Genomic DNA, 13,935 nt, shown 5'->3' on the forward strand with positions numbered 1-13,935 from the left:
CCTTTAAAAGTAATAATACAACCAAATGCCCCTATTTTTCTATTTACTAGCTATTTGGCTTCCAGTGTGACCAAACCGCGCCAACCAGCTGGATTTATTCTCTTCTGCGGCAAAGGCCACTTTGTGAAGGCCCTTATTTATAGAAAAATTAAATTCTATTCCTTAAACTCCCAATTGATCCGACCGAACCCAATGACAGGGTGAAGCTAGGTGCGTGTACCTTGTCCTCCTCTTGTCAAAGCAACGTCTACAGCCGTGAGCAGTGAACATCATCAGAAGGCGACAATCTTGCACAATCGTCAGCGGAGCCGTTGCCAAGAAAATAAAGGACCTCCCGCAGGATGGCAGAAGCTATGGTGGTGGAGGACCGCCCCGCGGAGACCAAGCGATTCTTCTGCCACATGTGCAACGTGGAGATCAACATTCCCAACTCGGACTTCACCTGCCCGCTGTGCGCCAACGGTTTCGTGGAGGAGCTGCCGGCAAATGCGCCGGAGATGGGTTCGTCGGCGGCTGGAGCATCCGGCAGTGCCAGATCTGGAAGCAGTGGTAGTGGCTCTTCTGGCTCACACGACACCCTGAGCAGGGGCAGCTCCTCGGGCGGATCTCACGTGAATGTTGAGTCGCTGCGTAACGATATTGTGTCGCTTCTGAATATGCGAAATGTGCCCAATTTGGAGATCACCATTGAGCCAAACAGGCGGCACAGCAATGTGCTGCATCTGGGCGGCTTCGCCGGTCCCTCGGGTAGTGACTCTGCTCGCGGTCTGACCGCTGGCGGACGAGTGCGCCCGGCCAATTTGGACCGACTGGACAATGTGCTCTTTGATTTTCTGCAGAGCCTGCCACTGGCCGGCGCCACAGCAGAAATAGTAACTGGACCCGGTGGCGGAGGAGTCGGCGGCGGCGGCAATTCGCACATGTTCTTCATGGGCAACCCGGGAGATTATGCGTGGGGCCGCGAGGGACTAGATACCATTGTCACCCAAATGCTCAACCAAATGGAGACTTCAGGACCGCCGCCGTTGTCGGCGCAGCGTATAAACGAGATACCCAATGTGCAGATCAGTGCCGAGGAGGTGAACCGAAAGATCCAGTGCTCCATATGCTGGGATGACTTTAAAATTGACGAGACGGTACGCAAGCTGCCCTGTTCGCATCTGTATCACGAGAACTGCATCGTGCCATGGCTTAACCTGCACAGCACCTGTCCTATCTGCCGCAAGTCACTGGCAGACGATGGGAGCGATGCGGACGACGAATTTGTCATGCTCGATGGCTTTGGCCCAGAGATGGCGGCCGATGGCAGCAATTCCGCCAGGAGCACGGCCAGCACCGCCACAGGAACGGACAATCCCTCGCCGGCCAATAACACTAGCCAGGCCACGGCGGAAGGTGGCCGAGCACGTCCGGATGCTAATCCCGCCCAGGCAGCACGCAACAACATCTTTACCTTTGACGACGACAACATGTTTCTGGACTAGCTGGTAGAGCGATGCTAAATCGAAGTGAAGCGATGATCGATTGATATTCAAAATTAAGCCAAATATTGGCCGCGGCTTTAGAAGTATAGCCCTAAAACATAATTAAACATATATATTTATAATAGTTTCTCCTCACGCTTAATTTTGTTGTTGTTCAAAATAACGATTTGTAATAAACAAAACGGGACGTACGATTCCGTTGGCTCTGCAAAAATCAACTACTGTTGATCGTAGTTGCTTATATTTTTATGTAATGGAACATGTATTGAAATATGCTTGTCACTTATACATATTTACATAATGTAAATAGGCCCTGTCTCAGTGCTTGCCTCAATAAATTACTTTTACTTAATTATTTTAATTACCTGCTTTCGATTTAAAAGCGTGCATAAAAGTAAAAGTAAAACAAAAATCTGTAATACTGTTGTCTGTGAAATACTTTCTAGAATAAACATTTTTGATTGTAGTTTAGACAAAAAACTTATTATTATTTATCAATTTTATTAATCAACAAGAAACACGTTTTGTGATTTGGTTTTAAAAAACATATACCTAAAAATCATAAACATTTTGAAGCATTTTTTTTGTTTGTCTCCTTTTCTTTTCTAGTCCTGGTTGGGAACTTGGGTAAGCTCTAAAGGAAACTTATTGCCTTGTGTGGTCTGGTCATACTATTTTGTGCAGCATATGTTCCCTACAAGGTGGCAGCTCCGTCAAATTGTTTAAATTCCTATTTGACTTAAATCGCCACTTAACCGTTTAAGAACTGCGCCAAAATGCGTAAATTCGATTGAAGTGAAGAATATAAGCCCGTGACCAAAGAATGAATACGACACACGAAGGAAATAACGATTTTGTGGTCCTCACAGACGTGGTATATCCTGCGAACTAACTAATTTCTGTTGTGGAAGCGTTTGGCAATTCCTAACTTTTGTTTATTTACATAACTGCGTAGGTACGCAAGCAATATGTGCTATATTTGGAGCGACAGCTGCAGGAGAATGTATGCGCCTGGGCCAATCAATCTCGTAATCGCCACAAGCCCACTGCCTGGGCCTGTATTCCCGCGAGCTTGGAGCAACTGGAGGACAAGGCGAAAAAGGCTTGCATGGCTGCACAGATCTACCAAAGAGCCATGGTCAAAACGGTACAAAAATCTGAGAAACATACATATATTGAGCCATGTTTATCAAATTTGTATACCTACAGATAGCTGCGGTACGGAGGAACACCGAGGAGTGCCGTTTGACCAACATTCTATTTGAGCAAATGCAGCTTGAAGCTGGAGAGGATGTTGTGCCCATAAAAACTGACCGCCTACTGGTGGATAAGGCCACACAAACAACTGACATACAAGCCCAAAATGGCCACGATTCTCCTACGGAGGAGTGTGATGATGGTAGCTATGAGCTGCGTAGAAAAATCGATATGTTTCAGGCTAGTCTGGAACGGTCGCAAGTTCAGCAAGAAACTCCATGTCCACGCTGTCGTAGTAAGATCATAACTCCTGAGCACAAGCCCCTTGCCAAGCAAAGATCACCCTACTCCGAAACCGAAGACGCTGTGGCCCAGGAGCTGGCTATGCTGTTTGGCGACGAGCCCACTGATCTTAATCATATATTCGGCATTGAACCAACTGCTGTTACTGACGATCCGCAGATCTCGGCCATACTAATGGAAATAGAGAACGCTGAACTGCCTGAAAAAATTGAAGACCCGCCCACATCTCCAACTGCCACACCTCCAACTGGGCATCACAGCGAAGTGGATCTTCGCCAGAGTCGCTGGCCTTGCGAACTCTACGCACAGAGAAGGCGGCTCAATGCCTGTTTGGTTCGCTTACTGGAAGCGGATTGGCGCTGCGAAGACCGCTTGAGATATAAGTTTCACCTGTTTTTTGGAGAAGACAGCGATGATGAGTTCGTCAACCAGTTATCCAGCCCGTCAATTGATCTAGTGGACGAAATACTGCTGGCAAGCTGCGTGCTTCGTATACGCCCATGGATTGTACGACATTTGATGTCTCCTCTGGCGGAGGGCCTTATCGCCAATCGATTTCTGTTCAAGAAGCTAGCCAAGATGCTGGCGCACTCCATTGTCATGGTCAATCCATATTGCACGGAGCAGGAGATCAAAAAGGCCGTGGAGCACTTGTTCTGTCTTAGACCTAGAGGAGTCCAAAGCGCGTATGATCTGGACAATCTGCCACCCTTGGACGTCTCAAAATTTGAAGTTTAAGGACAGCCTATGGATATGTAGTTGCAAAAAACTATGACCCTCAGGATAATAATTGTGTTTACAAATGATTCTAAGCAATGAGAAAGGGGTTTTCAATTGAACTCACATCGAATTTAGCGAGAGCAATATGGATTATATACTTTAGTTTGTATGTATTATAAATGAAAGCTTCCATATCCATACGATAAATGTTGTGTGTCGAATAAAGCCAAAGCACAGTCTACGTTTTGTGGTTTCTTTAAATTATAATTAATTCAATGATTACAATAATTTTTCTTGCTGCACATCCTCTCATCTTTTTATAATTATATAAATTTTAATATATTTAATAAACGATACATAATATAGTTTTCCTTTTTGACGAAATTGCTGCGGCGATTGCGTCAGCAACTGCTTAAGACGATTCGGATTTCTCCAGAGCAGCAGCTATCCCCCACTCCGGTTGTTACTTTAACGGCTGTGTTGGTTCTAGTTCCATCTGTTGTTGTTTCGGCTTCTGCTTCTTTTGCTGTTGCGGTGTTTCGTGGTGGTGACGACAGATTTGTTGTGGCTGCTGCAGCTACATTGGGTGTGGTTGCTGTTACTGTTGTTGTTGATGCAATTTGTGGTGATCATCATCAGAGGCACTACCTAGTGTCGGGAATTTGATTTGTGTTTGCCGCCGTCGCTGCATTCGCATTCTGTTTGTATTTTTGCTGAGACGCCGCCGGAATTCCCGTGGACTGCTGCTGCTGTGGCTGCTGCGAACCCGTGGCCATCTCTCCTGGCGGCGGACGTCCGCTGCGCCTCTCGATGCCTCTATCAGCTGTTGGCTTAGTGCCAGCTCCACTAGCACCCCCACCTGGGGCTGCAGTTGCTCCTGCTCCCCCCAATCCTCCGCCCACTCCACCGATTCCTCCGCCTCCTGTACCGCTCGTTTGTGTTGTGTTGGCCTTTTTGTTTTTATAGCGATACTCGTCGCAAACAAAGTCCTCTGGCGAGGTTTGTTGCATTTGATTCACCTGTCGCACCATCGCCGGCTGTGGCTGTTGCTGCTGCTGCTCCACATCGGCATTGTTGTTCAACAGCGTTTCCGCTTGCGCCTCGGCCTCGGCATCCTCTTGCTGCTGCTGCTGTTGCCCCTTATTTACATTATCACTCTTGGCCAGGCTCTCGTCGGAGGCGTTTAAATCCAGTGCCTCGGTGCAGAGCATCGATAGCATCAGCGACTGCACAAACATGGAGCTAAAAGTAAAGGTTATGGTCAATAATAAATGGTATACATTGTGGTTCCAGGAAAATAACCAATTTCAAAATAAATAGGTTGTTATTTAGCCATGTGGAAACACTCACCGATCTGCTCGCATACTCTCCACGATCGCCCATTCGGCCTCGGTGAAGGTGGGCTGCATGAATTGGGCCAGCAATAGTGACTCGCCAGCTACCGCACCCTGACCTCCTGCCTGTCCAGCTCCACCAGCTCCAGCTCCCACACCGGATGAACCAGCTCCACCGTTGCCGTTGGCCGTTCCGCCGACGCCCACGCTGATGCCCAGGACATTGCTGGCTGCACTGCTGCTCGTTCCGATCGCCTGCTGAACAAGACATGGGGGATTAGTGGACATTTGACTTAAGATATGCTGGCCAACGGGATGAACTACTTCTCTGGCATTGAGGCTGTTGGCGGCCAGACTCGACTGAGTCTGCGAATGATTGCTGGCCGATGTCGAGAAGCTTGCTGTCACCGGCCACTCGGTGGTGCGCAGGTTGGGCGGAGCAGTGGCCCCGCTGCCGCCGCCGCTGCCGCTTCCAACTGCGCCACTGCCTCCACTGCCGCCCGCTCCACCGCTGATCACCTCGGCCATGGCGGCATTCGAGTTCGATGTTGAGACTATGGGATGCGCACGCCTTGGCAGCCGATCGATTTGGCGCGATGCCTAAAATAATGCAAGCGCAAAAGCAAAACATCGAAAGTCGCAGTTTCCTTATACACACAAATATAATGGATAATATGTGGTGAGAGGACTCTCCCTTACCGTCACCTGCTGGCGATCCAACTGCATCTGCATCTGTAGCTGCTGCAGCTGAGATGTGGGCGGTCCGCCCCTCCGCACGCCGGAAAGCTGCGACAATAGTTCCGCGATGGGATCCACCGATTCCCGTCCCGAAGGTGACAAGGCTGACAGACCGCTTGACGAACTAAAGTGCATGTTGGACCGACGTGTCCGTGGTCCACCGAGGGTGCGTCCTGGGATGCGGCGCACTCCACCGCCATGACGGATGGCCGAGGGCTCGTCGTATTGTCTATAGGTTAAGGCAACCACTCGATGGGATTTTTACATTTATACTTATAACTAGCTGAATTTTTTTTACAAAAATGTCTCAGCTGCATCGCAAATTTTTCAAGGCTTTTCTGATTTGCTCGTTACAGGCTGTTTATTACGACAATAAAATCAGTCAAAATATATAAACGATATATAATTTCCAAAACCAAACTGAACCGAACTAAACTGCTTGCTATACGAAACATCCGATAAAATAAACTACACTTGCGCAAATGATCTAATAATATAACTAATAGAGGGTTGCGAGTGCTATGAATTTTTATGGTGTTACATTTTGATTTTTGAGCATGATTTACGAGCGAAAGCTAGCTTTTTACATTAAATGTTTTAAAATGCTAACTCGAAATAGTGCACTGATTGCCTAGCCAGACGGCATTTTTAAAAACATTGAGAGCAAGCCTTTTATATGGATGCAGTTGGGCATTGAAGTGTTGCAGTGTTTGATGCGTTTGTTTGAAAAAGGATATTAGAAAGGAAATCAGCTCGCGCGGTCCCTGGCGATGCTCCAGGGTGAGGTGACCGGCAAAGTCATCTGTGACTAGATTCGGCTCGCCGCCCGGCAGACCGGCACAGACCGGGCAGACCACCTCCAGGCTGGTCTCCGTGTGCTCGGCGGAGACGTGCTCCAGCAAGGTGGCGTCGCTGAAGCCCATCTTCTTGCAATAGGGACAGGTGAAGCTCTGCGGCTGGTCGGAGGCTAGCATCTCGCCGCCGAAATACAGCTCGATATCGGAGCGGGTGAGGATGCACTGCATGGGATGCTCGACCAAATGGCGCGTGGAGGTGACACCATCCTCGTAGCAATCGGCACACAGGTCGTAGTCATAGCAGATCAAGCACTTGTAGCGCCGTCCGTTGAAGTTGCTCTTGAGACATGAATCGCAGCTGACACCTGGATTGTGGATTAAGTGGGTAAGTTACTATCAGGGTATCCGGATGCTCCAAGGACTCACCTTCATGTCGACTCATTATTCGGCAGCGGCAGTAGGCTTGGCTTCAACTTCCAAGCGATCAGGAGAGCGTCTCCCGCTTAAGATTGAATTGCTTTTAATTTCGAGCTATGTTCAGGTTTTATGTGGTTTCCTTGCGGGCTTCGGATTCGGAGGATTCCAGGAATTGAATTTAGATTTAGAGGATCTAAAAGAAATCAGTAGCAGCTTTATACATCTGTTGTTCCACACCTCACTATATAAAGCTAAAATAAAGCGAACTCCAGTATTGGGATTAACGGAAACTTAAATTGCAGAGTAAACATTGCAGGAAGAAGGATATGGAATTTTCTTCTTTTGTTTTCCCTGCGCTTTCTTAGTTCTCTTCCTTTGTATTGCCCACGATTACGGTTCTTTCTTTTCGCCATTCCGTTTGCATTGCAAAAGGCAGTGGGGAGAGGCACACAAAAAGAGAGGGGCTCCCTGCACACTCCCCCCGGCGCAACCCCCTTCAATGAGGCAACGAATTATTCAATACAATCGAACGCGAGCCATCGAAAAATTACACTTAACACTGCGACGTCCGCGGGGCGTCGAGGGGTTAATTGCGATTTTCCCCGCAGTCGCGATTCCGCTGCACAGTAAACATTTATTTTTAACTTTTTCGGTTTCGCGAAAATTTTCAACTCGACGATGTCGTGGGCTTTTTGTGCACCCGCCTCTGTCTCCTCACCGAAACCCTCATCTCCTGACCCTGCTCCCGAAAAGCAAAGCGCAGATATGCGCTGGTGTTGCCGTATTTACTAAGGGGCTCCCGTTAGCAAAAGCTGATAATTAATGCTTATTATTATTACAGCGATTGTTTATAAACATTTGCAGCCACTTCACACACACGGGGAAATATGCAGACTTTTCGTGTTAATCATGCCATGAGCACTCAGTTGGTGAATTACGCTTTTTCTCACGCACATCTGGCAACGCCGCCACTCATGGCACAGTGACGGCCGTGCAGATATACACGGTGCTCTTTTTGGTAAAAAGAGCTTTTGCAAGAACTTTGGGCAGACAGGCTGATTTGGGCAGCTGGGAAATAACAGTAGGTCTGTTTTAGTTTGTCACTATTTATATGCTAATGCGTCGTCTGTATCTTGCTTTTGTTTTTCGGCACATTATTCATCGGCGCGCAATTTTCGTGCACTCATCTTGACATACACACAAGCACTTTGCGCTGGTGTGCTATGTGTCTATGTGCAGACACCAATATGTGTACTCTGTTCTACGCAATTGCAAATTGCGCCTGGGATCTGATCTCTTTTGTTCGCCGCGAATTTTCATTTTTCGCACAAGATTCTCCGCTCACGACGTGTTATTGTTGTTGTGGGTGCTGCTGTATTGCAGTTTTACCGTTTTGTTTCACACCGATTTCGTTGGGGATTTAGTGGATTATTGATTTCTTTTATTTTGGGGATAACACAACAACGTACTTTACTTTGATGCGGCATTGGCTTTTTACGGTAACTTTATGACACTAGCCCTCGAAAATGAACAATTGAAACGAAAATAAGTTATATTATATCGAGTAAAAAGCTTTTCCTGACCTGCAGTGCGACCGTTTGCTGTTTAAGCGCAAAATACCGAATGTCAATAACTACCACTGTTAATATTTATCCGACAATCCAACCCTGGAAAATTCCATATTCTTTTCAATTATTTTCTTTATTATAAAAATTGTTTTTATTTAATCCTCAAGCTTTTCTGGTGGCGGTCCACATGGCTGCAGCATTCGCTCCATCAGATTGAAGCGCACTCGTGCCTTCGATTCATTTTCCGCTATGGCAAAGTAGTTAAGAATATCGTAGTGACCCATGTAGCTGGCCAAGGAGTCGCGATGTTGATTCGTTAGCCACTCGAACTTGGTGGTATCCGCGTGTCCTGTTCCAATGTACTTGCTCTGCAGATGCTCCAGCTGGCTGTGGATGTTGTAGCGTTCACCCATTTTCCTTTGGTTATTTTAGTATTAGCCGAAGAAATAGTAAAAGTGCAGTGCGTTATTTTGTTATTTGTGGCTAAGTGTGCCCAGAATATGAGTAGGTTGGTGTTTTTAGTACGCCTGTTACTTTGGTATTTTAGTTCACTGGCGGCAACATTGGTATTTAAATTATTGCTTTATATTTGTTTACATTCTGCATTCGTCAATTAACTTAAATAAGTTATTTGTTGAGCAATGTGTGGACGCACCTGCTTGTAAGTACATAAATATGGTTATGTAAAATTCCATTAAACGCCGCTTCAGAACTCTAGACCCTGATCAGGTAATTTGTGCCTGTAAATATCCCAAGAAAACTACCAGAAAGGAGACCGATTCCAAAGAGAAAGATTATTTCAAGGATGAGAAAGGATCGGAAATGGAGACTCCAGAGTGGCGGGCGGAGTTCAACCTGGGAAGACGCTACCATGCCTCCTATAACATTGCGCCCACCGATATAACGCCGGTGATCGTATCTGCAGCTCATTTCTCAGACGCCGAGGATCAAAAGTGCGCCCGCGTTGTAATGCCCATGATGTGGGGCATGATTCCCTTCTGGCACAAGGGTGACTACCGGCGGCATGGGCTTACCACCAACAATTGCCGGCTGGAGCACCTGATGGACTCCAAGCTGTATCGAGGTCCCTTCAAGCGCGGACAGCGCTGTGTAGTTATTTGCGAAGGATTCTATGAGTGGCAGACGGCTGGACCAGCGAAGAAGCCTTCGGAGCGAGAGGCTTACCTGGTATTCGTACCACAGGCGGAAGATGTGAAGATCTACGACAAGAGCACGTGGTCGCCGCAGGATGTGAAGCTTTTGCGAATGGCTGGACTCTTTGACGTCTGGGAAGATGAAAGTGGCGACAAGATGTACAGCTACAGTATCATAACCTTCCAGTCCAGCAAAATCATGTCCTGGATGCACTATCGCATGCCAGCGATCCTGGAAACCGAGCAGCAGATGAATGTGAGTACAGGAATTGCCCCATTTGCCAGCTTTACTAAATCCAAGAGCATGCGCGCATCTTCTAGGATTGGCTGGACTTTAAGCGAGTAAGCGACACTGAAGCCTTGGCTACATTGCGTCCGGCTACCGAATTGCAGTGGCATCGAGTGACCAAGCTGGTCAACAACTCGCGAAACAAAAGTGAGGAATGCAACAAACCGATCGAATTGGCGGCAAAGCCCGTGAAGCCACCGATGAACAAAACGATGATGTCTTGGCTGAATGTCCGTAAGAAGCGGGAAGAACAGATCAAAGCGGAACAGAGTGACGCCAGTGATGGGGAGAATGAGGAAAAAGAAGGTGTAACCAAACGACGGACCTCCGCTGACGGTTCACCCGTTGACAGTCCCGCCAAGCGACCTAGATTCAGGGACTTTAAGAACGAAGCTCTTGAGCGGAGTGGCGGCAGCAGCGATTGTGAGGTAAAATCGGCCGAAAGATAAGCCTCAGCAGTAATTACACTTCCATAGTTGTAGTACATTAAGTTTATTTTCATTAAAAACCAAAATTTTTATTCTCAATACCCAAAGTTTTAAGCATTATCATCGTTGTGGTTGCTTACTTACAAATGTTGGGACTTAGCGACTAAGAAGTGGTTTAGAATTTGTTCTCTCGAAGTGAGCTTAACTAACTAATGTAATGTTTGAACTTGACGTAATTAAATGGTCTTATTTGAGTGAGTGCGATTTCATTTTGAGCGCCACTGTATTGAGCTTGGAAGTTTTCGTTTTCGCGGCATATTATGCAATTAAAACAAAATGAAAAGCTGCACATTAAGCATGTGTACACATACGTAGAGCGTATATTGTTTGCTTCTTTGCGTCTACTTCTGATTGCATTGGCGAAAAATGAGCAAAAATTAATGGGAAATGGTGTCAATGTTGTTCGCGGGAAAAGCGTGGAAGTTGCGCACTTGCTGTGTTGCTTACAAATATCAATTTGTAGTATATTAAGCTACGAATTTTATATTTATTTATTTATACGTTGCATGAACTTTGAAATGCTCAATGAAAAATACAAATGAATACTCTGCACACATTGTGTCACTCATGAACTTAATCCTATAGAATCGATGAGAAAGTTTAGAATTCATAGGCTATATAGCGGTGTAAACACATTGCCTTTAGTTACGAACAATCGTAAGGCCTTAATTGTAAATACTTTTGCACGGCCAATGAGCGGGTTAAGTGGGAGCGGGTTGGGCTAATGGAAACGGGAGGTGGAAGTGAAGACGTAGCACACAAAAATAAAGATATCTGAATCGTGTACGTGACTACCGCTATGTACTTAAAATGCTATTTACGAGATTACAATTTGCATGCGTTTGGCTGAATTATTTCAACAATGTAAGATGGATTGCACTTGAGAAGTGGTTAAGAGAGACACAGATTAAGTGGGGGTAGTGGGAATCGATAGAAATGTATGGGGATTACTCAAACGGCGTGCTAAACATGTTGATATTCAGATCCTCAAACGTGGTCGGCGTGTGATCCAACATCTGCAGCATATCTGAGAACTCCTGACCCTGCGGCTGTCCTGCTCCTGCCGGTCCTCCAGGATGAGCGTGTGGATGGTGCGGATGCGCCGTTGGGTGCGGCGGATGCGGGTGACCTCCAGCCTGCTGCCAGTCCCACATTCCCGGTGCATTGGGAGGCGGCGGTGGACCCGGCTGATATGCACCTGGCTGCGCTTGCTGGCGATTTCCGTTCCCGGCACTTAATTGGGTATAGGTTGGACCACTCGGCGACCTTGCCGGACTCGTCTGCTGGTACTGATAGCCTTCGGTCACGGGCTGCTGTTGCTGCTGGGGACGCAGTGCTGCCCAGGAGTTTGGTGCCACCGGCGTGGGAGAGGTGCCGGACTTGGGTATCTTAGCCAACGGCGATGGTCCTCCAGCACTGTACGGCGAGTGCGTGGTGTCGTAGGTATATCCGACAGGTGTGGTTTGCGCCGATCCTGGCCGTTGCTGTTGTTGCTGCTGTTGAGGCGTAGGTGCCTGCATGGCCAGCATGTGCGTCTGGTACATGCCATCGTTCGTGGCACTGCCCACTGGAGTTAGCTCGCGGCGCGCATAGTCCACTCCTGGGGCAGCCTGAACGTAAACATGTTGCTCCTGCTGCTGCTGTTGTTGTTGCACTTGTTCGGGCGTATGAGCAGCCGCAGCATCCAGTGGAGCACCGTGCATGGTCTTGCCAGAGCTGTTAGTGCACACTATGTACTCCACCTCGTCGGTGTACGGATTCAGAAAGGCATAAGCCTGTGTGCGGAGCCAGACGTACTCCGAATTCTTAGCTCTGGCTCTGTACAACAGCGAGAACATCTGTCCCTTTTGCTTGAGCACCTGGTCGAAGCTCTCCTTCATGTGGCTCTGGTCCTCGGGATGAAAGAAATCATAGCAGATCTTCCCCAGAAGCTCAGTAGGCGTATATCCCAATATGTTAAGAACACGCTGATCCACAAACGTAAACTTGCCATCCATTGCGTGACGTGTGATGAACTCGCTTTGATTGTTCGATCCACTCATATCGTTAGCCGCCGTAGAGGTGACCTGCAGACGACCGATAGCCACCAGGCAGCAGTGCGAGCTCATATCGTCGACATCGCGCTCCATGTGCATGTTGGGGAACATATCGGTGGGCGGCCAGTTCTTGATATAACCCGTGCAGTGCACCACGGCGTAGTTGGTGCCATCCCTTGAAGGTCCGAGGGAGTTCCTTTGTTTGAGACGATTCAAGTGCCCAGAGACCATGGACTCCGGGTTTACATTGCCCACCCGCATGCGGCAGATGAATCCACGACGAGCACCCATGCTCAAGCGCATGCTGGACTGGTGGCCCTCCTTTTTCACAGTTCCCGATTTAAGGTCCAGGATGCGGCCGGCATTTTGCGACTCCTGGGTGGATAGTTGCTCGCGTATCTTCTCGCGATCATCGGGATGAATGTGCTCATAGAGGCTAGTGCCGTACCAATCGCTTTGGGTGTAGTTCAGCACGGGAGTTACCGAATCAGATACATAGATCACCCGTCCGGAATCGCAGGATACCACAAACAAGAAACCATCGGCCGCCTCCAGGATAAGGTGCTTCAGCTCCTGGTCGGTTAGGAAAGAGGGTTTGTAGGTGCCATCGGTGCTGGTGTTGCCGGTGCCACGCAGTGCCTTCATGTGGGCCACTGCCATGCGGAGTATGGTGAGCTTGTCCGGTTTGCGGGCCAGGGCACTGCAGGTGGGCACCATGTCCGAGAGTTCCGTGATGTAGGCGGTCATCTTGTTGCGGCGACGTCGTTCGATCTCGCAGTGGTTCTCGCGGCTCGCGAACCGCTCCTTGTCCTGTATGTTCGCCTCATCCATGCTTGGAATGCGTAATTAGAAAACGTTCGTCGTAATTTGGGTCGCCTGTGCTCTGTGGAAAAAGGTTCGTGGAATTGAAAGAGGGGTGGGGTAGGGGTAGGAGTTAGTATTTTGTCTACGTTGTGTGTGTGTGTGTACACTTGCTGGCTGTTCAAAAAGCTGATTTCCCTCGCTTGTTTAACCTTTTACTCACAAGTGGGGAGTGTGCAGAGGTACTTGGTTTATCCAGGCACTTTTATTTGGCTGCTCTCATGCGCTTTTACCATTAATTCTGTACTTTTCTTCTACACTACACGATAAAATCTCTGTTTACTGCGCAAAGTGTGACCGTAGTAAGAATTCACTAATTTACCACTGCAGTGTATAAGCACTTCGATAACAATGCGCTAGGTGGCAACGCAGGTACATTGAATAAACCCAAGTGGCATTACTGAAAATTAGACCGTTAAATTTAAAAACTAAGAACTTAAAAACAAAGAAAATTTCCAATAATTCCCATGTAATTTAAAATCGATTTTTTTAAAGCTTATCTATCTGTTGGCAGTTCAACTCTTTAAACAATAAATAAATAAATTTACC

General features: G+C 47.6%; 6 protein-coding genes across 11 annotated transcripts; 3 read left to right on the top strand and 3 right to left on the bottom strand.

Annotated features, from left to right (window-relative positions):
* Positions 1-90: 90 nt before the first annotated feature.
* LOC120454220 (E3 ubiquitin-protein ligase Iruka) lies at positions 91-1,702 on the top strand. The gene has a single exon (XM_039639319.1). It carries the CDS (start codon positions 342-344, stop codon positions 1,482-1,484), a length of 1,143 nt encoding a protein of 380 aa, XP_039495253.1. The 5' UTR covers positions 91-341; the 3' UTR covers positions 1,485-1,702.
* Positions 1,703-2,093: 391 nt separating this feature from the next.
* On the top strand, positions 2,094-3,811 carry LOC120454219. Its single transcript, XM_039639318.2, has 3 exons — positions 2,094-2,358; positions 2,440-2,631; positions 2,694-3,811. The coding sequence occupies exons 1-3, from the start codon at positions 2,308-2,310 to the stop codon at positions 3,720-3,722; spliced, it is 1,272 nt and encodes a 423-aa protein (XP_039495252.1). The 5' UTR covers positions 2,094-2,307; the 3' UTR covers positions 3,723-3,811.
* Positions 3,812-3,947: 136 nt separating this feature from the next.
* LOC120454217 (E3 ubiquitin-protein ligase Kcmf1) lies at positions 3,948-8,613 on the bottom strand. 4 transcript variants are annotated; one of them, XM_039639317.2, is made up of 7 exons: positions 8,460-8,613; positions 7,000-7,183; positions 6,514-6,938; positions 5,738-5,998; positions 5,363-5,638; positions 5,055-5,293; positions 3,948-4,946 (listed from the first exon to the last, which is right to left on the bottom strand). In XM_039639317.2, the coding sequence occupies exons 2-7, from the start codon at positions 7,013-7,015 to the stop codon at positions 4,349-4,351; spliced, it is 1,815 nt and encodes a 604-aa protein (XP_039495251.1). In that variant the 5' UTR covers positions 7,016-7,183; positions 8,460-8,613; the 3' UTR covers positions 3,948-4,348. The 4 variants fall into 4 exon arrangements, with proteins under 4 accessions (XP_039495251.1, XP_039495248.1, XP_039495249.1 ...); XM_039639314.2 differs by having other exon boundaries at positions 5,055-5,296; XM_039639315.2 differs by lacking the exon at positions 8,460-8,613 and adding an exon at positions 7,830-7,965 and having other exon boundaries at positions 5,055-5,296.
* A 59-nt stretch (positions 8,614-8,672) lies between these two features.
* On the bottom strand, positions 8,673-9,068 carry LOC120454222 (splicing factor 3B subunit 5). Its single transcript, XM_039639322.2, has one exon. It carries the CDS (start codon positions 8,969-8,971, stop codon positions 8,714-8,716), a length of 258 nt encoding a protein of 85 aa, XP_039495256.1. The 5' UTR covers positions 8,972-9,068; the 3' UTR covers positions 8,673-8,713.
* Positions 9,069-9,078: 10 nt separating this feature from the next.
* Positions 9,079-10,536, top strand: LOC120454221 (abasic site processing protein HMCES). 2 transcript variants are annotated; one of them, XM_039639320.1, is made up of 4 exons: positions 9,110-9,124; positions 9,186-9,219; positions 9,269-9,968; positions 10,034-10,536. In XM_039639320.1, the coding sequence occupies exons 2-4, from the start codon at positions 9,200-9,202 to the stop codon at positions 10,448-10,450; spliced, it is 1,137 nt and encodes a 378-aa protein (XP_039495254.1). In that variant the 5' UTR covers positions 9,110-9,124; positions 9,186-9,199; the 3' UTR covers positions 10,451-10,536. The 2 variants fall into 2 exon arrangements, with proteins under 2 accessions (XP_043862389.1, XP_039495254.1); XM_044006454.1 differs by having other exon boundaries at positions 9,079-9,219.
* On the bottom strand, positions 10,478-13,700 carry LOC120454215 (aryl hydrocarbon receptor nuclear translocator homolog). Of its 2 annotated transcripts, none has more exons than XM_039639312.2 (2): positions 13,550-13,700; positions 10,478-13,408 (listed from the first exon to the last, which is right to left on the bottom strand). In XM_039639312.2, the coding sequence occupies exon 2, from the start codon at positions 13,354-13,356 to the stop codon at positions 11,437-11,439; it is 1,920 nt and encodes a 639-aa protein (XP_039495246.1). In that variant the 5' UTR covers positions 13,357-13,408; positions 13,550-13,700; the 3' UTR covers positions 10,478-11,436. The 2 variants fall into 2 exon arrangements, with proteins under 2 accessions (XP_039495246.1, XP_039495247.1); XM_039639313.2 differs by having other exon boundaries at positions 13,539-13,700.
* Positions 13,701-13,935: the final 235 nt, after the last annotated feature.

Source organism: Drosophila santomea, chromosome 3R (genome assembly GCF_016746245.2).
Source record: "Drosophila santomea strain STO CAGO 1482 chromosome 3R, Prin_Dsan_1.1, whole genome shotgun sequence".
Taxonomy (NCBI): Eukaryota; Metazoa; Arthropoda; class Insecta; order Diptera; family Drosophilidae; genus Drosophila; species Drosophila santomea.